Here is a 22,749-nt window from a genome sequence, read left to right as displayed (position 1 = left end):
GACCCTGTAAACTCATCCTAAGCTTCTTCCCCTGACCCCAATCTCAGAGGGGCTTCTGCAAAGGTTTACCTTCTTAATGAACATACTCTGAAAACCAGACCTTTCTCAGATCTCCAAGGGATGATTAGGAAAGATCCCTGAGATTAGAAAACATGCAGTTTTGAACTTTTTACTTGAATTATGTATTTATGCAAGATTTGGGTCATCCAGCTATTAGGAGTTCTCTGAGTATTGAGAAGAAAGAAGGGTTTGAATTTATTCTCTATAATTCTTCACAAGGACTTTTATTATTCCATGATTTCATTGATGTTGTTTCTTTATAGTTTCTTTTTTTCATCAGGAAAGGTAGTTGGAATATGAGTAAAATGTTATAAATTAACAATCACTAGCAAAAGGCTTTTCATTTACAATGCATTTATATAAATATATTAATTATAAATTACCCTGCCTTTCCATAAAAGAATTTGAAGCAAATGTTTACAGTGAGATGGCAAGACATAATTAAAACAATTTGATAAGCCATGGGTTATAGTGATATTCTGCTCTCTCTTTCCCTGTGCATGTAGATGAAAATTGTCTCATATTTTATAAACCAGTAAGTACAATAATGTAGGTAATAATCATCCCTATTCTCCCAAGCAGTTAAGAGGGTGCTACTACAGATAGCTTTTGTGAAACACCAATGTACTATTTCAGTACTTTCTTCCCAGTGCCACCACCCCCCCACTTCAAAAAAAAAAACAAAAACCAAGAAACAGAAAACTAGTATTAAGTGTTTTTATTTACAAAGAATTGTATTACTTCACTGATTGAAAACCACTAACATTTTTCACTTTAGAAAACATTAAATAATAAGCAAGATGTTATACAGTACTTTGGATAACTTCTTCCATCATTTTAGTGCAATTTATTATTGGCACCTACAAGTGAAATTTTCAATTATTTTCCCCTTTCATCTTCAACTGTGCAGTTATATGAACAAAAAGGAAATGAATCAAAAATGGATCTAAGACCACATTTCTGGCCCTTAATCAAAGGCTCAATGATTTATATTCCCCCTCCCCCTGCCTCTACAAGTTACATGATAAAAGAACTTCTCTTGGACCTACTGTTCAAAAACATTACCAGTTTGTGGGACTTGGGAGATTCCAATTGGTAAGAGAAAGGGAATCATAGCAGATGAAGGAAAGATCTAGAGGTGCTGTGCATGACCCTCTTCCGGGAGCTAAGTTAAGCTGCCACACACTAAGCAAAGAGAATGCACCAGGTAAAGATGTTTCCATCTGTGTTCCTTGGTAGGGTTTCTCTTAAAAAAATAAAAAATCTGAAATATCACCTATTGAGCAAGTGAAAGGTTTATATCTTTACCAAGGGGAAAAAAAAACCCTGAAACATACCATATTAGGAAAATACTGAGATATTAAAGTATGTATCCATCACAACCTCTTTGAAAAAATTATGTAGATTTTTTAAAAATTGGGTGTTTGTTTTAATACTGCATGGTTTGCCATAAAGGGAGAAACCTTTTAATGAACTCAGCATCATTCTCCCTTTGCTCCTCCCTGTTAGGAGGTCAAGAGGGAAATTCCTAAATTAGAGCCTAGTCCATATAACTTAGTTCTGAAGATGTTCCTTATATACTAGTAATAGGATCAAATCATCTGGGGGATGCTGTAATCTGTTCCTTTACCTTGAGGTAAGCATATCTTAAATAGGTAGACTTTTATCTAGTTTTTTGAAGAGAGAGATAGGAAGAGAAAGAGATTTTCACACTTTTTTTTTTTAAATGGAGGATTTTGATTTAACAATTGTCCCTGCCAGGAAACGCTCCCTCACACTCTAGTCTAAGCCCATTTCCTCTGGTTCTATTCTTAGTGCACATGGAGAACAGCTGGTCACTATCCTCTTCGTGCCAACCCTTCATATACTTGAAAACCATCAATGGTTTGCCCCTCAGTCTTCTTTTCTCCAGGCTGAATAATCCCAGTTCCTTTAATTTTTCATCATAGATCTTTTTGTCCAACCCTTTAATCATCTTTGTGATTCCTGGCAAAAACAGTAGAAAATATTTTGGTTACTTAATTAGAAACGAAGAAAAGTCTCAGGAGTAAGGTGCCCTTTTAAAGTTATGTATTTTTTAATATAAAGATAAAATATGCAGGGAGGAAATACAGTTGGGGTCCGTGGATGTTAGAATTCCAATCCTGTCTCTTCCTCTGGTGTGTGACTCCACACATGCAATACCTCAGTGCACAGGACTTGCTTCCGATCTTAACCTGACGGCATGTGCAAGCTCTACCTGTGGGGGTTTCGCATGACAGATCTGTTCCAGTGGAGCTTTTCCCCTATTCTTCTTCTTACCTTGCTTCCATCAGCAGGATCTTTCCTCTACAGCAACCAAACTTTTACACAGCTTTTTACAGATTATAAGAGAGAGCCATGTTAAGATGGTAAAGCCATCCATTTAAAATTATATCTTGAAACAGTGAGGTTTTTATATGTTCACTGCAGTTTCTTGTCTCCCTAAATAGTTTACTGTTCTTGTAGAGACTAAACTCAAGGCAATTTAAAAAAAAAATTCATCTCTCCACAAACTGACACCTCTGCCAATTTTCTCTTGCTGCCAATGGATTGGTCATGGAACTGGATGACATTTTGCCATGTCTTTTTAGTTCAAGAGATCACAAGCTGCCTTTTACCTTGCAACTAGAGTCTGTAAATATTAGGAACACGTATATACTTAGTATCAATAGCACATTTACACAAAACACAATACTACCAACAAGGGATTCCGTGCCCATTCTACATAATTGTCTTTAAAGTAAAAACACAGATAACAAGAATAAATGCAAATTGATGTGTTATACACCCTTCTTTCATAAAGTGAATGGCAGTGAAAGTCAGAGTTCAGGTGTGGTCAGAACTAACGTGAGTGAAGAGGATAAATCAATTTCACAAGCACACTGTACATCATATCTTAAGGAAAGTCAATACTACTCATGGTACAACACTGAACAGATAACAGAATGGCCATTTGCACAGATTTCTTTTGAAAACTTCCCCATAATTTGCTACAAGGAGCACTCTGTAATCAGGATGAAGGATGGTATAGGTCACACACACTGAAGGCCTTCCCAAACAAAACTTAGGATGGAAGGCAACACCCCAGAATGGCTTGGATGTGTCTACAGATGTCCCTGTACTTCAAGGAGGGTGTCACTGTTCATTGGGATTGCACAAAGCAGGCCAGCAAGATGTGGGTCACAAACCAGACTTCCTCCTGACCCACTGACCCACTCTTCTCCTAGGCCTGATAAGAAGGAGAAGAGGAGAGAAGGTGAGGATTGGAAAAAGACGAGGGAGCAACCAACATAGGAGTTCATTGCTAGTTCTGGAGCTGTTAGCGTTGTTCAGAGCAGTGGCCTTTTCTCAAGCTCACATCATCCAATCCAATCTCCCCAGTGTGACCATGCCTTTTTTCACCTTTGAAGATGACCTAGGGAGAGAATGCACACACCGGTCAAGCCTCCTCTGCCCCTTTCCAATGCCCGCTCATTTAGCAAATTAAAGGCAAACCTTCCCCCAAACTAAACATGAAACTTAAGTGACAAGATTTCGGAAAGACCAGGACATAGTTTCCAGAGTCCTCTGAGGCTTGTTTGTTTTTTTGGCAGAAACTTAAATCATCAGTAACCTGTTCATCAAATATGTTACTCAGAACCAGTTACTCTTTAAAAGGCCGTTCTAAACTACAGACCAAGTCACTTTAGGAATGCTTGTAAAGTCGATGTGTTTGTCAAAGATTACCAAGGTTAAAAGCAAGAAGATGGAACACAAAGGTGCAGAAATTAAGAGCCAAAGATGTGAAAGATAGTGATCATGCAGCCCACCTCAGGAGTTCTTAATTTCTCTGTTTGATGAAATGGTTCTATTGCCCTCAAATGAAACAGAATCAAATACCACCCAGGATGCCAATGTTTTACCTATGGAAAAACCCCACACTTTCACTGCTCTTGGATTTAATCTTCTGTGGGCATATCCCTGTTCCTTAAAAACAGAAGAAATCTTTCAATGCTATACTCTAAAATAATTTATTTTATTTTTTCATTTCTCCAAGTATATTAAGAAAAATAAAAAAAAACCAAGGTGAAACAGTGCACATACCCTGGTAAGTCTGTATTAGTGGAGTCTAACTTTTCTTTTTAAAATAGTTTCTAGAAACTATGGACAAGCATAGTTGCAGTGTCTCGTAGCAAGAGTCTTATAAGCATCAACACAAAGATGACATTCTTCAGAGCGCATTCATTATTTTCATGGGTTGCTGTGGATAATTTTCTTGCTACCCATGATTTGACTATTTAAAATAAAATTTATATGTTCAATCAAAGCCTTTTCCATATTCCATTCTAAGTGGAATCATTCTTTCCAACTGTGATTTTGGATTCCCACCTGAGACTGCTGAACTATAACCTTTGAGGCAAGGGAAAAATGTTGAACTCTAAAGAACATTTTAAAATAGAAGAAAGAAACATCTTCACAGTAATTCATGGAAGTAGAAGTTGAACATTTAAGGAATTGAAGGAAAAGGTAAGGCAGCACAATTCAGCACGCCACCCAAACCTTCAAAGTTTCTGTCAACTGTTTTTTTTACTTTTCTATTCCTAATTTTTTTTTTTTTTATTAAAAATAGTGAACCTTTACCAGGGTGGGAAAGGTGGTGGTGGTGGTCAAAGGTTGTAACGAAGAAGGATGAAGGAGCAGAAAAGGAATCTCAGAAAGAGGAATGAATGGAATCATCCAGCCCAGAAAAAACCAAACCTTTGTTTGAGCCTGAATTCACAGAGCAAGGCGTCTTCAAATTCAGACCCCAGAGTTCTCCTATAAAAGGAAAACTTCCCAGGCTCTGCCTCCCTTGGGATCTACTTACGCTCTTGACGTCAGCCCCTCGCAAGGTGATCTGTGTTTGCCTCCAGCCATGGCCACCATTTCTTCCCCACAGGGCTGCTCCGTGGGCACCGTGTTTTCTCACAAACACCTGGAGTGTGCCTGAGTGCAGCCCAGTCACCTTGTGCCTGAATGACAGACACAGGTCCCCTGAATGCATGAGGTGGCCGAGAGGTAGCACCAAGCGAGCGGCTTTTCCCCCTGAGGCTTTGGCTGCCGATACTGTCAGATATTGTCCACCTGGAATGGGAAAAGCAGGGCCATGTGTGTGTGTGTGCCGATATCCCTTTCCAGCACAAACAGCACGGGCAGGAGTTTCTGTTTTCATAAACTTCAGACTGTGACAGTCATTAGTAAAGAATTCCAGATTATTTTGAAGGAGCAAAATTTGACTTATTCCTATGCCTATGCTGTTTACAAAAATATAATCCCTTGCTCTGCTCATAATAGAAGTTATGCCAAAAACACACAATAATTAGAAATCCAAACACTATGAATGTTTCCCAGTGGAACATGATCATGCATACAGAGGTAGACACAAACTTACACACATTCACCACCTTGTGAGCCTTACCAATTTTATGACTGTGTTGTCCAACACCTTCTGCCAAGCTGGTTGGATAGTGTGGTAGAATCAACCCTAAATTTCCTGAGAGAATTTTCTATGTGGCTAATTAACCTCTGGGCAGTAAAGCACATGGCCATTTATAGAGCACTGTATCTGTTTATTCTCTCCTTCTTCCACATAAAAAAATAAAAAGATTTCTAAATAAGGAAAAAGATTTTAAAAGCAGTCAGAGCTGGCTTTGCTCTCACTGGTGTGCACCTAACCTCAGACACAGAGGTGTGCTGAATACCCTCCACATCTTCCTGGAGCATCAGGTAAGTGGTTTAAAATACTTTTATATTAGAACCAATCAATAACGTGTCTACTTTATGCATCTATTCTATTAAATATAAGTAAAGACAAAATCTTAATAAAAACTTGATGAATCACTTTGGTGGTGTTCTGGATCCCTAGGTCTACAGAGTTGGCTTGCCTCTGTTAGGGAATTAAAAAATAAAATTTCTAAGCAACAATAGGGTGGGAACCACTGCTTCTCAGGAGAAAGTTACGAGTAGATTAGCATTGTGAAACTCAATCCATGTACAAATGACTTTCCCTTTAGGCAGTTTGATCTCAGCCAACTGAAAAACACACTGATTTGTCCACAGGAAAAATGTGGTTGGAATGCTGAACACATGTATCTGTTTTGGTACAAACTCCATTTGCTTTTCAGCTAAAAGATAGGCCATCTCTGCTTTCTTATGCTTAACTTATTCAAGACATGATAAGATCTTCATGTCTTCTCACTCAAGGGTCTCCTTAATAAGTCCCTCAGAGCTCTCTGAGGTCACAAAATCTTGTGTACTTAGGATGTGGCAGGCCCTGTGCTAAGTGCTCCTGGGGAGGTCCAACAACTTGATGTCAGAACCAACCTCTCCCTCAAACCTCCCCATTATACTCTGAGGTGTTTAAAGTCATTTGTTGAACAAATGAATGATGTTCCAAAACCAGAAACAAAACAAAACCCTGCAGAAGTAGGTAGTGACTTGAATCAACAAACACACACACAGTTTCTTATTTCCTCCCTTCCTACCCTCACTCCCTTCCCCCACAAATTAACCCCCAACATACTTTAGGTCAAAACATTTAGATGGATTTTAAATGTCGGCCTTTAAGTTAGCTTTTGAATGATCATAAGTATTCTAGTTAAGACAAAGATATCAGGTTATTATCAAGAATTTGCAAGTTTTTTTTTTAAGAATTTGCAAGTTTTATGAAAACAGGGATTATCTTAAGACCCCGTGGAATGTATACTAATATCATTTTACCAGTTGCTGCCTGCAAACAAAACAACCTCACAAAATCAAGGCATCCTAACAAAAGATTCAAATAATCCTTCTGTCTATGCATTTAAAACTCTAAAATTTGGATAAGTCAAAAAAGAAATTATAATCGTTCTTCCTCCCTAGATCTGCTCTACAAGTACCAGGGTTTGTTTCCCTGTCCCCAACCCCATGGTGAGGAATTCTTTCTGTGTATAATACAGGAAAGGTTGCCAATTTGAAATAGTAACTAAGGTAAAAGTTAATCCAGCATCCCCAAGTAATTACCTATTAAATAACAATTTCAATTCTGATTCTAAAATACTGGCATAAATGTGAAATATTTTCATTCCATTTAAAGCATCACAATACCTAAAAAATCAGAGGAATGGGGAATAGTGAATTATTGATGTTGCAAAACTTGACTAGTGAGTTAGGTGTTAAATTTTTAATTTACTTATTTTGAATTCTATGCTTGTTGGTTCCTATTTTTTACTTTACATAGAGAATAATATAGTATCTATTACTTTAATGTGTTAACTGTGTGGTCAAAGGAGTTTTGCAGTAATTTTATTTGTATTTTATAGCCTGGCTAAGAAACAGGCCCAGGCAGAAATAATATCATTGTGCTTTATCAGTATTTACCCATTGAATATAAATAACTTAGACTTTTACTAACCAAAGAAGTAATACATGCCCATTTTGAGGGAGGGGGAGTTATAAAGAAAATTAAAATAAATTATAATGCCAAAGTCCAGAGATAATGAATAACATTTTGATTTCTGAACTTTTCTTAGGTAAATACATGCACAAAATTAAAAAAAAAAAATTTCCCCCCAAGTACTGGGGATTTAACCCAAGGATGCTCTACCATGCTACAGCCCAATCATTTTTTATTTCTTTAAAATTTGAGACAGGGTCTCTGTAAATTGCTCACACTGGCCTCAAACTTGTAATCTTTCTGCCTTAGTCTCTTGAGTAGCTGGCATTACAGATGTACTGCACCACACTCAGTTAATCCAGCTACTCAGGAGCCTGAGGATCACAAATTCAAGACCTATCTGGACAAAACAGGGCTAGGTATATAACTCAGTAGTAAAGTGTTCCTGGGATCAATTCCCATTACTGCAGGTGGGGAGGGGGGAGGAGTACTATATTTGCAGTGCTATAACTTCCCTTTTTCATTAAATATATCACAACTATTTCTTTATGTCAAGAAATAGCTTTTCATAGCTGTAAGCTGCAATTAATCGCTTAGCAAATTTCTTATTGAACATTTAAGTTTCCAAATTTTCACTTAGAAAGATGAAAAATACCATGAAGTACTTAGATAAGCAAAAAATTTAAAATATTTGTAACACATGAAAAAGGGATAGCTTTCCTTTTTATATAAAAGAATTTTTAAAAATCAATAATTAAAAACAAGAAAATGAGCATTACAAAAAATTATGTGTGTGTGTATATATATATATATATATATAAATATACATATGTGTGTGTGTATATGAAAATATGGTCAGCTTTCCACAAAAGAAAGATATGCAAATTAAAGTTAAAATGAAACGCCTTTTCATCCATATGCATGGCTAAGATAAAGAATAGTTTCATAATATCTGTTTTGAGGATGATAAAAATTAAAAAATGCTACAACCTTTTTGAAAGGTGATTTGGTAAGATTTACCAAAATTCAAAATGCAAATTCTCTTTTGACTCAGCAATTTCATATTAAGTAATTTCTACTATAGATATATTCAATATATAAGAAAATATATCTGTACAGGGTTATTCACTTGATGTGGAAATACTAAAAGGCTGGAAGCAAATCAGATGTTCCTCAGTAAAGGGCTGGTTTTTGTGCCGCCTCTGATGAGTAAGAGCTGGTATAAATAAGAATGAGGTGCTCTGTAGGGACTGATACTAGACAGCTTTCAGCAACAATGGCTAACATCATCATCGTGGTAACTCTGGGTAGGCACTGCTTGAAATGCTTTGTGTGATGTGTAGTAGACATTTTTGACTACCACCTTTAAGGAACTTGTTCAAGGTCAAAGTTAGGAGGAAGTGGTGGTGCTGGGATTCAGCCCAGGTGCTCTGGCTTCAAGTCTATGTTCTTCTAGTTCACTCCTAAGGTGGTATGGTATCATTGGGTAATAAAACAAGGTACAGATGAGGGTGCTATTGTATGTGAACTGCTCTCTAAAAAGAACCATGAAACCAGCTACATCTGGGGAAGGCAAACAGGGGCCAGGTATAGCAGAAAGCTTTCATTTTTATTATTATTTTTTCATCATATATATTTTAAATAATGATTCTAATTCTGCTACAGATATATGTATACACTTGCATACTTATATACTTAAATAAATGCCTTGCAGCTCTTGTAGTGGACAAGAGTGCCTTTAATCCTTGATCATGAAACACCAGGATTCCAAGAAAAGGGACCCAAGCCTAGCCTTATGAACAGAAGAAGGGCATCCTCAAAGGTACAGCTACATGCCTATAGCACTATGCCATGTCTGCTGCAGACAAGTTCCTATTCCTTAGGGGGATATATTAATTTTACATCTCACAATTAAGTCCAAGAATGTGATAAACAAAACCTACTAGTACCAAGAAGTGCAGTTAGAAAACTCACTTATTTTATAGCTGATTCTCAAGGTTGTATGTATGTTCAATTGAGGGTTTTCTTAGAAATAGCAACATAAAAAATATTTACAAATCTAGATCTTGGATAAGAACTGCACACCATTAAAATCAATCGTAATGGGAAATCCAAATGTATATTCTTTTACAAATGGTCTAATCTAGGTAGAAACAAGTAAACAATTAGTTTGGTAATTAGAACAATGCATAGAAATTATTTATTAAATTGCTCATATTCTTCTTGGGCCTTTGCATGTGACATACATGTACATGCACATGTACACACACATTCTCTCCACCTGGACCTCCCCCCTTCCACCTAAACTTCCTAGAAGAAAGATAGGCAGAAAAGGTAAGCTTTGTTAGTATTGTCCCATCAATATACAGTTTGAATCTCCCCAAATAGTCTTCAAACAGATTCTGCAAATCCATCCTAACATATGCCTCCCACGTCTTTCCTCCAACTCGTCATCTTTTGGTCTTCCTAGCCTTTTTTTCCAAGCTAGAAGCCTGCTTACCAATTTCCTTGTGATTTCCTGGGACATTCCATTCCGAACCAGAGGCTTTCACACTGGTTTAAGAGGTTTTATAATCAACCCTAGTCTGATGCTACAAATCCTTTAAGAACACGTTGCCATATGACGATCGTCAAATTTCCCCACCAAAAGAACTCAGCCTTTCCATGTCAGCCTACTCTGTTTTATTCACAGTCTGTTAGAAAGTTCTGAAAGTGAACCAAATCCATCTCTCTGTAGCTTTCACCCATGGATCCAACTTGTCATCTAGTTGTAGTCATAAGTATTCTCTTCTGAGTGACTTACATTTCAGTCAGCAAAGAATGCTCAGAAGTGGGTTAACCATTTAACCACAGCAGATTTTCCATTCTGGAAAGGTACCATATTTCTATGGAAATGGCCCATCTTTTTGAAAGTCATGTCACAGGATTCACTCATACTGGTTTCACTCTCCACAAAAACTCCTAGGCAATTGGACACTTAGTGCTCAGTCATCTTCTCCATCCCATAGCTGGGAGACTGGTTTCTAGACCATGAGCCACACCTTGTATTCAACCCACACTAGCTAACACACTCTTTACTATGACACATTCATCTAATATTTTAGATGCTGGTTATGTCAGCACATGCAACTAGTCTCCTTCTCCAGCTTTGAGTCAAAAATAGGTCAGTGTATCTTCAGTATCTAAGTTCAATATAGGATTCATCTAAGTTGTTGTAAAAACTTGGTCTAAATCGTCTGCTGGAAAAGCATCATCCAAGGGCCAGAGTCAATCATCAGGAGTTACCCAGTCACCCGAACAGCTGTCAATTTCTTTCCATTTATTCTGTACCCACATTAACCTGATGACCAAAAATGTTTTGTGTCTAATTTCTAACTTCTAGCCATCCTCTCATTTTTCTACCAGAGGGCAAGGAGAATTCGGGTCACAAATTTTAAATATTTACAAATGTGATGAATAATGAAAGATGTTGAAATGTACTAAATACAGTGTTTAAATTTTAAAAATCAAGTTGGTTTAATTTATATAGATTATCTACAGACTTGTCTACCTAGAAGTAGAAGGATTTCTTCTGAGTGTAGTATGAATTACTCTCTCCAATGCACCTTCTCAACAGCGTTATTCATGATGACACTGTTCGTGACTGTCATACACCATTGCCAAAGATGCTTCCTTTATAAGCAAATTACTCCAGATCAGCAGTCAGTCTATCTATTGTCTCTGAACTGCTAATCAGAGAATGCACATAATCACATCACATGCAGTACAACTGAGGCCAGCCTGGGAGAATGAAATACCTAGAATAATGCTGCAGATGTTCTGAGCACTGAACTACCTAGAAGGCTCCATGAGTAGCAGAAAGAGTCCTGGAGATAAAAATCAGAAAATCTGAGTTTGGCACTAAATTCCCACCATTCTGTAGCTCTGTGACCTTAGGAAACTATGTCACCTCTATAGATGTCTATATTTCCTCTGTGAAATAAAGTCAATATTACCTGCTTTATAGGGTAGAGAAGAGGATTAAATAAAATTAATGAGATGGCAAATAGGTTGGGACTATAGTAGGTATTCAATATATGTTGGGTTCTGTCTTACTCATAGATACCGGGTCAATAATAATGTTTTGCTTAACCTCAAATGAGTAGGAGTAATTTGAGAAAAAGAATGAATATGTGTACTCTGTGAGATGTTACATGATATATGTTTGATAAAAGAAATCTAAACACCCATTTGAATTTACTAAATATTCATATTTTTGAAAGTTTATTGCCGATTTTTATTTTAATATATTTCTGTTACAATTTGATTTTCAGGGATCTAATAAATATGGTTTTGGATAATTTTTTTTTTAATACTTTGTTCTCAAAATGTACACTGGGGACTAGCAGCAGAGGTATCCCTAGGGAGCCTATTAGACATGCATGAAAATCTGCATTTTAACTGAAGTTGTAAGAGAACTGCTTTAACACATCCTAAGCTCTCTCAAGTTAACTTTTGTGTGTTTTGTGCTTTTCTATATACCTGGTACAGTATTTAAGAACTAGGCTTCTAAAATAAATAAATAAATAAATAAATAAGTCTTGTATCATTTATTCTTTGAATGTAGAATCAGGAGAACAAAAAGAGAAAAATGAAACTCCTCACCCTTCCGTTAAGTTGGTCTCATTCAAAACAACAACAACAACAACAACAACAACAAAAACATTTTATTACTAAGGGAAGACAAAAGACAAAAACAAAATGTAGCTTATTTCCTGAAACTCGAAGACAAAACATAAGTACTAAAACTTTAGATAAATAGGAATTGTACAATTTTAAAGAATATAAACTTTCCAAGAGATGATATCTAAATCTACCTTTCTACTAACCCAGTCTTATGGAATGAGCGGTGGTAACTGGTAACTATTTTCCCTAGCATCTGAGTGAATTTGTTTTCAGAGAGATAACCAACTTTGTAGAAGTTTCCATTGCCACCTTCTACTACCACTCAGATCTTTAAAAAAAATATATTTTTAAAGGGTCATAATTGAAAATACAAACAGGGATCATTACCACGGCTGATATACCACTATATTTCTTTCCCTCCTTCCCTTATTTCCTTCCTTTCTTCCTCCCCCCCCCTCTTCTTCTCCTCTAAACTGCCACTACAGATAACTTGAAAATTATTTGCTAGAATGACTCTACATGTTTTACTTATCAAACTTTTTGAGAGAAATTAGCTGGCCTTTTAATTAACTTCTTGTCTTCCATAATATAATTCTAATTAATAGCTAACAAATCTGGCTCACTTAAAGCACATGAATACTGGCATGATCTTTTTTTTAACCCCATATATTAAGTAAAGACAGAGATGTTTTACAGTATACTTGATTAGTATAGGATCAAAATGAAAAGTATAGCAGGAAGAGGTAGATGAAATGGTTTTACCTGCTGGGTCCCTGATTGGTTCCCAGTGTAAGTCATTGTCTTTTTCCCTGATCCAGCCACAAAGTCCATGGTCAAAATTACAACTGTGTACCAGAACACCTACAAGGAAATGACCAGAAGGATGGGTAGATCACAAACTCAATAAACAAATTAATCTAAAGACCAGGGTATCTGTATAACAAGCATTCTCCCCTGTCAACATTTAATATCCCACCAGAATTTCTTTCCATGAGACTGAAAGGAAATTACAAGAATCCTTTCTCAGCACAATTGTGTACATGTGCTCAGCTGCAAAAATAGAACACACGAATGTTGCCAAATCATGACCTTGTTACATCGTCACTTATAAAATATGATTTCCTTCTCGCAATTCAAATACCACCTTAATATATTTTTAAAAAGAGACTGTTGATTCATAAGTATTTTTGCTCAAATGGTTTGACAGATTTTTAAAACACACACATACACATATATACAAAAAATATGTGTATTTTTCCCCAACAGGACTGAACAATCTATAATTTAAGTTGAAATGGAGGGAAAGAAGAACATGTCATCCTGGTGCCTACCTGGATCATCCTGGTGCCTACCTGGATCATCCTTTGCTTCATCATCTGCACTGATTCCTCTTTCTATTTCAAATATTTCAAACAAGTCATTTGAAGGCTGCCGTGGAACTGCAAGAGACAGGTTTTCAGCTTACTTTTTACATAAGGTATTAAAAATAATAATAATAAAGCATTGCCTTTAACAAGGGTAGGGAAAAGCCCTGGGCATTTCATTCATCTGGAAGCATCCAAAATACTCAATGACATTTCACAAGAAGATTCATGAAGTTTATTCTGCAGTGATTTCTATTGTAGAAATAATTTATAATGTAAAAATAATTTTCCAAATTTTAAAAATCCAACATAAATATAAATTTTAAAACTTCATCAAGAAAAATACACTTTAAAAGAACTTTGAATTTCTGGCAAAATATCAATCTCTATTAAATTCTAAAATTCATCTCTATGAAAGATACATTATTATGAACTTTAAATTAACATCATTGTAACTGATGAACCCTATATTTGCAGTGATTGGCTTCTACTCCCTTCCAGTAAAATCTGAACATTGTTACCTGTACCTATTATTGTGTCTTCCTCACTTAAGCAGGTTCCCTGGTTCCTTTAAGATTCAGTCCAAACTTCCTAGTGCAGCATTTACAACCTACCCCACCCAAATACACAATACTGTCCAAACATGCCACTCATTTTCACGTCTCTGACCCCATGCTCTTGTTCTTGCTAATTAACTGCCATACTTCCCCTCCTTCAAGGCCCAGCGTAAACATCACTGGCTCTATAAAAACTTTCATGCCCCAGGCAAATTAAATTCTTCTCCCCTGTTCCCCAATAGTCCATATTTACACACTTCAATTTCACACTTTCATAAAGAACCGCAGGTATTTACACATATATGTGCCTTTCCCTCTGCTAGTCTCTGAGGTCCCTTAGGGCATCAATCCATCTTATTCATTTGGCATTTCCAGGGCTTGACCTGGTGACAGGCACTCAATAAGTGTTTACTGAGTGAATGCAAAGATACCATCAGAAACCCATGTACTTTGTCAACACTCTTCTTCAAATGACACAGCCGGACAGAGTTTAAGAATCCACTTAAAAATTGATTCACTTAAATTATTTATTTATTCATTCATTCAATGTGTATTTGATTCCTAACCAAATTCCAAGCACTGTGGTAGGCACTAGGGTGACAGGGTGAGCAGAATGAACAAGACCAACAAGAACGTGGATGGCATGCAGCTTGAATTTTAATGGGAAGAAAATACATTAAACATGGAGATAAATGGACACTGTAATTCTAAATTTCATACAGGCTAGGAAGGAAAAATGCCAGAAGATGTCATGGAGAATAACTGGGTTGGGGAGCCATGGAATGTGTGGGAATGTTGGTGGTGGAGGAGAATTCTTGGCCACAGGCCAGGGGTTACTCCCTTCTCTTTGCCAGAACTTCAATTAATTAGCTCTATTTTTATAAGGCAGGGAGTAAAAGACATAGAACACCATGAAACAGATGTCAGTCAAAAGGATCCTTTTTTTCAAGGATGTTCCTATTATTCTTAGCAAGAATTTTAAATGGAAAATCCTATAATGTTTGCACTAATTGTTTTTAGCCTGCTACTTCTGGATTTTTTTCCTTTTTGTTTCAAAAGTCAGAATTCTGAAGTCCCTTCCCATCTCACAACATGTAGTCACATACACCTAGCTGGACACGGATGGAAAAAGAGAGGATAGGACAGAAGACAGACAAGCTCCAGGAATACCATGATCAGTGGTGCCCTGGGAGGGAGGTAACCTGTCTCCCTCTCTGATGCCCCAAATGACCGAGGGCAATGACACCCACTAAATCTTTTATTTCCTCATTTGGGGCTCATTTTAGGATTTTTTGAGAATTCCTCCCCCCACATGAAGAACTGTCCAATGTAGTCTCTACATAGATGCGGAGGGACACAAAGATGTCCTGATAGAGGGCCTGTTTTATCAAGGGAGATCCAGGAGTTCCTCTCTGGGGAAGCACCATTTAATCTGAGACAGGAAGAATTTGAGTGGTCCATGCAAAAAGCACAGTGTTAGGGTCAGGGAAGAGGGAGGGTTCCAGGTAGTAGGTACACAGAAAGTGCTCAAAACATTTAGAAAAAGGAGTGCAGAGGGGCAGGAAGATGCCCACAAACGGAGAAAGCACCATAGAATGAGGTTGAAAAAAGAAGGGATGATATCACACAGTAGGAAAAGAGCTGCCCAAGGAATTGATCATCTAACAACTCGCAAAGCATCAGATGGTTTGTTAACACTTTAGGCGCTCAGGTTCCAAGAGCTACTTACTTCAGCATCGGATGATCATACACTGCACACGTTCGCTGCCATTCATTGGGACACACTCCAAGGAATTTAAAGATCTGATACACTCAGCAGCTATGAGTTCTTACAATTTTGTATGCTCCACTCTGTATCCCTGCCAAATCATTTAACCAATTCTCCTTCTTCACACTTACTAGTATCAATTACCATGAGCATCCCACAGAAAAGTCAAGAGAGGGTTCACTACCCACTCCCTGGAATACAGGGAGTATTTGTGAAAATATTAAGTAAAATAAGCGGTGGAAAGACGATTCAGGTGGTATTATCTTGTTAACACTGTACAAGAAACACAAAAGACTAGAAAAAAGAGAGATACTAGGCACACCACTGTGTCAACATGCTAACAGTGCTAGTCTAAGCACTGCAAATGAAAGGGATGTTTGTTCATTTGTTGATTTATTTTGTCTCATAAAATTCTATAGTTTTAGATTATTTGAAAAAGAAAATAATTAAAATACATAAACAACTTTCCCAAAAGATTTAAAGAGAAGAGGGTTCTGCTGGAGCATACCTACACAGCAACTACATGACTGTTATTCATATTTTGATTGCTCAAAGAGAATTTTGAATAGTTTTGATACCTGTTGTTGTATGTGAGGCTAACAATTGTGAGTTTCAAACATTTTTCTTTGATTCAAATAACTATTTTATTATGAAAAAAATTTAAATTAAAATAAATGACTAGACTTGCCTGAAAACAGAAGTCTAATGAGGTGGACAATGATTTACAATTTCTCTAATTTATTCTTCTCTGCTTCTTATTTTGACTAATATTCAATTTATAAGAACAATACACATATTTGATAAAAAAATGTATCTGATATTCTCTCTATAGTTGGACTATCAATGCTTAGAATGGTATAACTAGGTATTAAAAAAAAGGATAAGAGAAATGCTAGCAACACAAGTCCTCTACCTATCTTTCCACTAGCAACACAAGTCCTCTATCCATCTTCCCTCCCTTCATTTCGTCTACTCTTTTTTTTTTTTTTTTTTTTGGTACCCAGGATTGAACTCAGGGGTACACGACCACTGAGTCACATCCCCAGCCCTATTTTATATTTTATGTAGAGACAGGGTCTCACTGAGTTGCTTAGTGCCTTGCTATTGCTGAGGCTGACTTTGAACTCACAATCCTCCTGTCTCATCCTCCTGAGCCGCTGGGATTACAGGTGTGCAGCATGGGGATTGGCTCATCTACTCAGTTATGCAATCAGAGAAGAAAATGAACTGGGTAGGAGGTGCCAGGCTAAAAGCTAGTTGTGAAGCAATGAATAGACTCTTGCCTTCATGGGATCTAAGTTCTAGAGGTGAGGATAGACCTTCGACAATTTCCCCGGGTAATTCTTTAAAGAGAAGCAGAAGACACTTCACAAGTGTGGGGAGTGGAGGGCTGGCTTAGCTAGTCCAGGGAGGAGAGATCTCATAAAAATCTTCTCTAAGAAGTGACGTTTACACTAAGACATGAAGGATGAGTTACTGTGAGCCTAGGCCCTGGAGGATGGAAAGGCAGAGCATCAGAGTAGCTGCAGAGCTTACAGGCCTGGAAAGGCAGGCTGTGGGAAGAGGGCACCACATGAAATCTGAGAGGCAGGCGACTCTGCAGGACCTTTTACAGCCTTGTTAATATTTTGGACTTTATTCTGGCAGAAACTGGAAGCCTCTGAAGAGTTCTAACAGAGGCCTGACAAGATCAGGTTTGCATGTTAAAATCCTCATTCGGAGAGTGAACAGGGAGAAGGTGAGAGTGGGTGTCACAGGGCATTCAACACCAAAATAACATAAGCTAAAGAATGTTCACATGCTTTTAACAATTTCCTAAACATTTTCCTGCCATTTGGTCAATGTTTTATTCACCAAAAAATATTCTTAAGGGTTGCTTCTTACAAACTTCTGCATAACTAAAGGGAAGGGAACACACAAGTCCTGAAGCAAGCACACAGCAGGACATAAGCTTGGTTGGACTGGGCTCAGGGGCCCAGGACTTTTTCCGTAATGGTTGCAAAGCCCTGGGGCCAGTAGAAGGAAGTAGCCACAAAAAGAAACAGTACTTCCTGTCAGAAACTCTGTACAAGCAACTTCTTTTTTCTTTTTCTTTTTTCCTGTAAATATCTTTCTTTCCCCCTCCTTTCTGGTTGTATACAAAGTATAGTCATATCCATTCGTGTCTTCATACATGTACTTTGGATAATGACGTCCATCACATTCCACCATTATTGCTAACCCCCTGCCCACTCCCTTCCCCTCCCACCCCTCTTCCTTATCAAGAGTTCATCTATTCCTCTCATGCTCCCCCTCCCTACCCCACTATGAATCAGCCTCCTTATAGCCGAGAGAACATTCAGCATTTGTTTTTTGGGGGATTGAATAATTTCACTTAGCATTATCTTCTCCAACTCCATCCATTTACCTGCAAATGCCATGATTTTATTCTCTTTTATTGCTGAGTAATATTACATTGTTTATATATGTCACATTTTTTTTAATCCGTTCATCTACTGAAGGGCATCTAGGTTGGTTCCACAGTTTTGCTATTGTGAATGGTGCTGTGTACAAGCAATTCTTATGAATTCTTATGAATTACATTTTCTCTGGGGATGTGATAATATTAATATATAACACATGTCCCTAAATGAGGTTTCTCAAATAGTCAACTGTATATTTTTACCCAGAAAACACTGAGAGTAAGTACACAGAAGTAAATGTAAATATTGTCATACATATCATTTCCTGCTAAACTGCTTGCAAAGAGTCAATATAGCAAACTGTAAGCATTACTTATTGAAGGTAAGTTTGCAAATTCAGTTTCTATTCTAAGGTGGTTTGCAGGACATTACCCAGGCCAGTCCTGGCATTTGTTGTTGGACAAAAAGATTAAAAGATAACACTGCCTTGAATTCTTTGTATGCTTCAGGGTTTAGTTCATTGAAGGCAAAGGTACTTATGTAACTATCCTTATATTCTGAAGGCTCTTTCTGGTGGAAAAATCTAGAGACTGGAGGGGGGATAAATGACAGGGATTTTATGAGGCAGTCCCTCCTTTCCCTCTCTCCCTCCCCTGCTCTCACTTCAGATGCAGAACATATGCAGTAGGAAATAAGTTCCCGCAATTTCCTTAACCACATTAGAGAAAAAAATTTAGCTATCTATTGATTACTAGCAATAAAAAAAGGTTGCTGGCCTCACATAAATAAGATTTTAGCTTGCCAACACTTTCATACCACAGGAAGAATCTAGAGTTCAAAAGACACCCAGGCTGGGCGTAATGAGCAGAACTGGAAAAAATTAAACCTCTGGTATAAGGTGGAACACAGACACAGCTACTTAGTCAGGAGCCCAATCTTTGTGACACACCTCTTGCTCCTTTATGTATTATAGTGACTTTATTATAAAAGTTTCAGAACAACTCTGAGGCACTGTCTGAGAAATCCCAGAACAAATACTTAAGTGATGGCTCTTTTCTGAAGCATGCCCTGAGGATGGTAACACTTTTCAAGATCGAGAGAAAATTGGACAGGGTTTGTCCTCCTTCCCTCTTCTAAGCCAAAGGAAACCACAAGGGTTAGGCTCACCAGGACTGAGTCCTACAAACCTCAACATGGTGTTAAAGTAAACTCTCTTAAGTGTTACTTTGAGTATAGCACAAAAACTTGGGGGATGGGGTAGTGGGGCAGTGGAGAGAGCTGAAGCCCATCTATTCTAAGGGTCAGTTGTTGACATGCTTGCCAAAAGAATCTATTGTAGGGAAGAAAGGAAGCTTTGATTTTTGATATTCACCAGACCCATCATGTAAGTTTCCCATGTGCAGATTCATCTTTGAGAAAGGCAACTAACATTGTTTTCACAGTAATGAAGTTGAGGTAAGGTGCTGTTTTTCTTTTAACAACTGTGTAACTTGGTGCTACAAATACCTAAATGAAACAACTATTCAAATTATTTGGCAATAAGCAAGGGAAATACAAGTTAGCAAATTTCAATTTCATTTTCTCTATTCACATAATAGCTAGTACTTGCGAATAAATTTGTTTCACAAAGATACTGTTAGCCAAAAATAACATTAAAATGGTAATGAACCATAATAAAAAAGTATGAAAAAAATATGAGCTCAGAACTAGAATACAACATAAGATTGTCTTTTTATGAATTGATTAGGAAATGCTATCATTACTATACAAATGAATTCAAGGTCAATAGTTCTGGTAATAGTTAATATGTATGCAGTTCTTATGTTTCAGGCACTACTGCAAGAGTTTTACATGCACCTTCCCATCTAACGCACACAACCACTCACCGAGGTATATACTGCTATTATCCCTTACAGATGAGAAAACAAAGGCATAGGAAAATGTAGTAACATGATCCAAATCACAGAGTTGCTATGGTACTTTTAATTATAACTCTATAGACAAACGTGCAAGCCACTTTAAAAAAAGAAATCTGATTTCTGACTCTGGTCACATTCACCAAGAACTCAATCTATACTTTCTGGAGAGAACAATTTTTTTTTCTTTACTAGCCACCATAGAAGTCAACTAAAATATAAATCAAAAATCTTGAAAACTTTCAGAATTCACAACACCAGATCCTGACCTATAAGCCTCAACAACCCACTCCTTCAAAACACTAGCAGAAATTTAATCTTGAAGGAGACGTCAAGCATCTCAGGGTCTCAGTAGGCCTTACTGTTTACTAGAGAACAAACTGGTTTGAAGACCTTTTCACCCTTCGGTAGAAACAATCTTTTTACTCATCACCACAGAGAATCAGAAAAAAGAGACCATAATATTTCCATGACTAAGAATGATGGGATCAAACTAGCCACAGGCTGTAAAATCTGTAGAAGAGAAACAAGGGAAAAAACCCTCAGGACAGCATGCAGCAATCAGTAAAACAAGAAACAATTTTCTTCTGACTGCTTGGTACTTGGAATTTCAACACATTCTCATGTTTTATTACAACACAGCAACAATGAGGCTAGTTCTCTAGTATGGACACTCACAAGAGCACCTGAAAACATATTAATTACACAACAGTCTATAATCGTGCATCTATATTACATATAAAAACACTTTATGAAAACATATTTAAGTCACATTTTTTCATTTGTTATATTGCTAGATCAGAATGCATTTTTTCCTTAACTTTCCTCTTTATTGTGCACCATACAGATACATACATGTTGTTTAAGTTAGCTTCTTTGTTGCTTTGACCAAAACACTAGACAAGAACAACTTAGAGGAGAAAACGCTTATTTTGGTTTCAGAGGAGTCAGTTCACAGACTGCTGACTTCATTGCTCTAGGTCCAAGATGAGGCTGAATATCACAGGGAAATGGCAGTGGAGGGAAGCTGCTCCTCTCATGGTTGCAGGGAAGTGGAATGTGAGCCTCAGGGAAGATAATCTCTTCTAGGGCACGTCCCTAGTGACCCACCTCCTCCAGCCATGACCCACCTGCCTACAGTTACCACCCAGTCAGTTCATTCAAGGTAGGATGGAATAATTAGTTTATAGCTCTCATAATGAAATCATTTTACCTCTGAATACTCCTGTATCAACAGGAGCTTTAGGGGCATACCTCATATCCAAAGGCACAACATCCTACATCTGGCTAATTCTGTCTCTATCTAAAACATGGTTCTGTGGGTTTGAGCTGCCATTATGGTTTAGAGAACCCATTACCCAAAGTTTGTTCCGTAGATCAGCAGCATTTACCTGTAAGCTTGATGGAAATGCAGTCATGGGTCCTACCCCAGGCCTACTGAGTCAGTCTTCATTTTAACCAGATTCCCATGAGACTGGTATATTTGTTAAAGCCTGAGAAGTTCTATCCCTAGAAAGCCTGAGTAAATCTGCTGTAGGGATTAGGAATCTACATTTTAAGTAAGGAGACTACTTATTCTGGTTCAAATGGACTTCTGTAAACACTTTTTTAAGGGGAAAAAAAATCTGCTTGCTTCTTGATACAATATTCCTCATAGTAATCTGAGTCTCCTAGATAAAATAGAATACTTCTGACAGACTCAATTGTAAAAAAATTTTTGAAAGCTTAAAATTATAAGTTAATGAAAACTTTAATAAAAATTTTAAAGGCAGTATGTCCAAAATAAAATTAACATGAATAAGAATTCCCCAGGAATACCTTTTCAAAACACATATCTCACTCTTTTGCTGGGGAGAGGGAGATGATATTACCACTGATCCTTTGCCTAAGGAATCATTGTTATAACAAACCACTGTTATCTATGAGGATGAGAATGAAAACTTCAAAAATTATTGCATGATGATGACAAGAATACAATGAAAATCACGTAAAACATGTCCACGGTTACTATTTTGGTCTTTTTCTTTTTTAACAGACTTTATAGACATACAGGCAAATGTAGACTTGAATTTTATATCTAACGGGGGTCAAGTGGTATATACACTTTTGTAATCTTTTTTCATTTAACATTTATTTTTATAACATGGGAATTTTCTCAAGTTACTAAATATTTTCCAAAAGACATCATTAAGTCACATCATTTTTCATTTTTTGTAATGCTAGGCCAGTATGCATTTCCTCCCTACCTTCCTTTACTTCAGGTTCTACTTAAAAGCTGTCTTATTTTTCTTAGTCTGAGATAGCTCCTTCCTACCTCTTCTGACACCAGATTTTTGTCTGTAGTGCCTAGTCTCCAACTTTCTAGCAATCCCCTGTAGCACATTTCTGGTATTTATACAGGCATCCTACCACTTAAATCTGCTTTTCTGGTTTTAGTCTACCTAGCATCTTTCTGTCCTTCCTAGGTACCATCAATTTCTGCCTGACTACTCCAGAATCCCAGATCAACCCATTAGTCTCAAAAGCCACACAATGAGAGCTAATTAGCAAGGGCTATTGGGTTTTGTGAAGAATTATCTCTATACAAATTACTTCAGCCCAGA

At 37.2% G+C, this 22,749-nt stretch overlaps 1 protein-coding gene across 6 annotated transcripts in view; it reads right to left on the bottom strand.

Moving 5' to 3' along the window:
- Positions 1–780: 780 nt before the first annotated feature.
- Positions 781–22,749, bottom strand: part of Npnt (nephronectin) — a 69,906-nt gene continuing 47,937 nt past the window's right edge. For 5 of the 6 annotated variants that reach the window (XM_026403186.2, XM_026403187.2, XM_026403188.2 and 2 more), the window contains 4 exons: positions 13,492–13,578; positions 12,902–13,000; positions 4,928–5,184; positions 1,954–3,496 (listed from right to left, as the gene is read on the bottom strand). In XM_026403186.2, coding sequence (XP_026258971.1) covers positions 3,401–3,496; positions 4,928–5,184; positions 12,902–13,000; positions 13,492–13,578 — 539 coding nt within the window. In that variant the 3' untranslated portion in view covers positions 1,954–3,400. Of the gene's footprint in view, positions 3,497–4,927; positions 5,185–12,901; positions 13,001–13,491; positions 13,579–22,749 lie in introns of all 6 variants that reach the window. The other variant, XM_026403189.2, reaches the window with a different exon arrangement.

This window comes from Urocitellus parryii, chromosome 10, assembly GCF_045843805.1.
Source record: "Urocitellus parryii isolate mUroPar1 chromosome 10, mUroPar1.hap1, whole genome shotgun sequence".
In the NCBI taxonomy this organism is placed as follows: domain Eukaryota; kingdom Metazoa; phylum Chordata; class Mammalia; order Rodentia; family Sciuridae; genus Urocitellus; species Urocitellus parryii.
The sequence above is the reverse complement of the archived record's forward strand: the minus strand, read 5'-3'. Positions and strand labels throughout refer to the sequence as shown.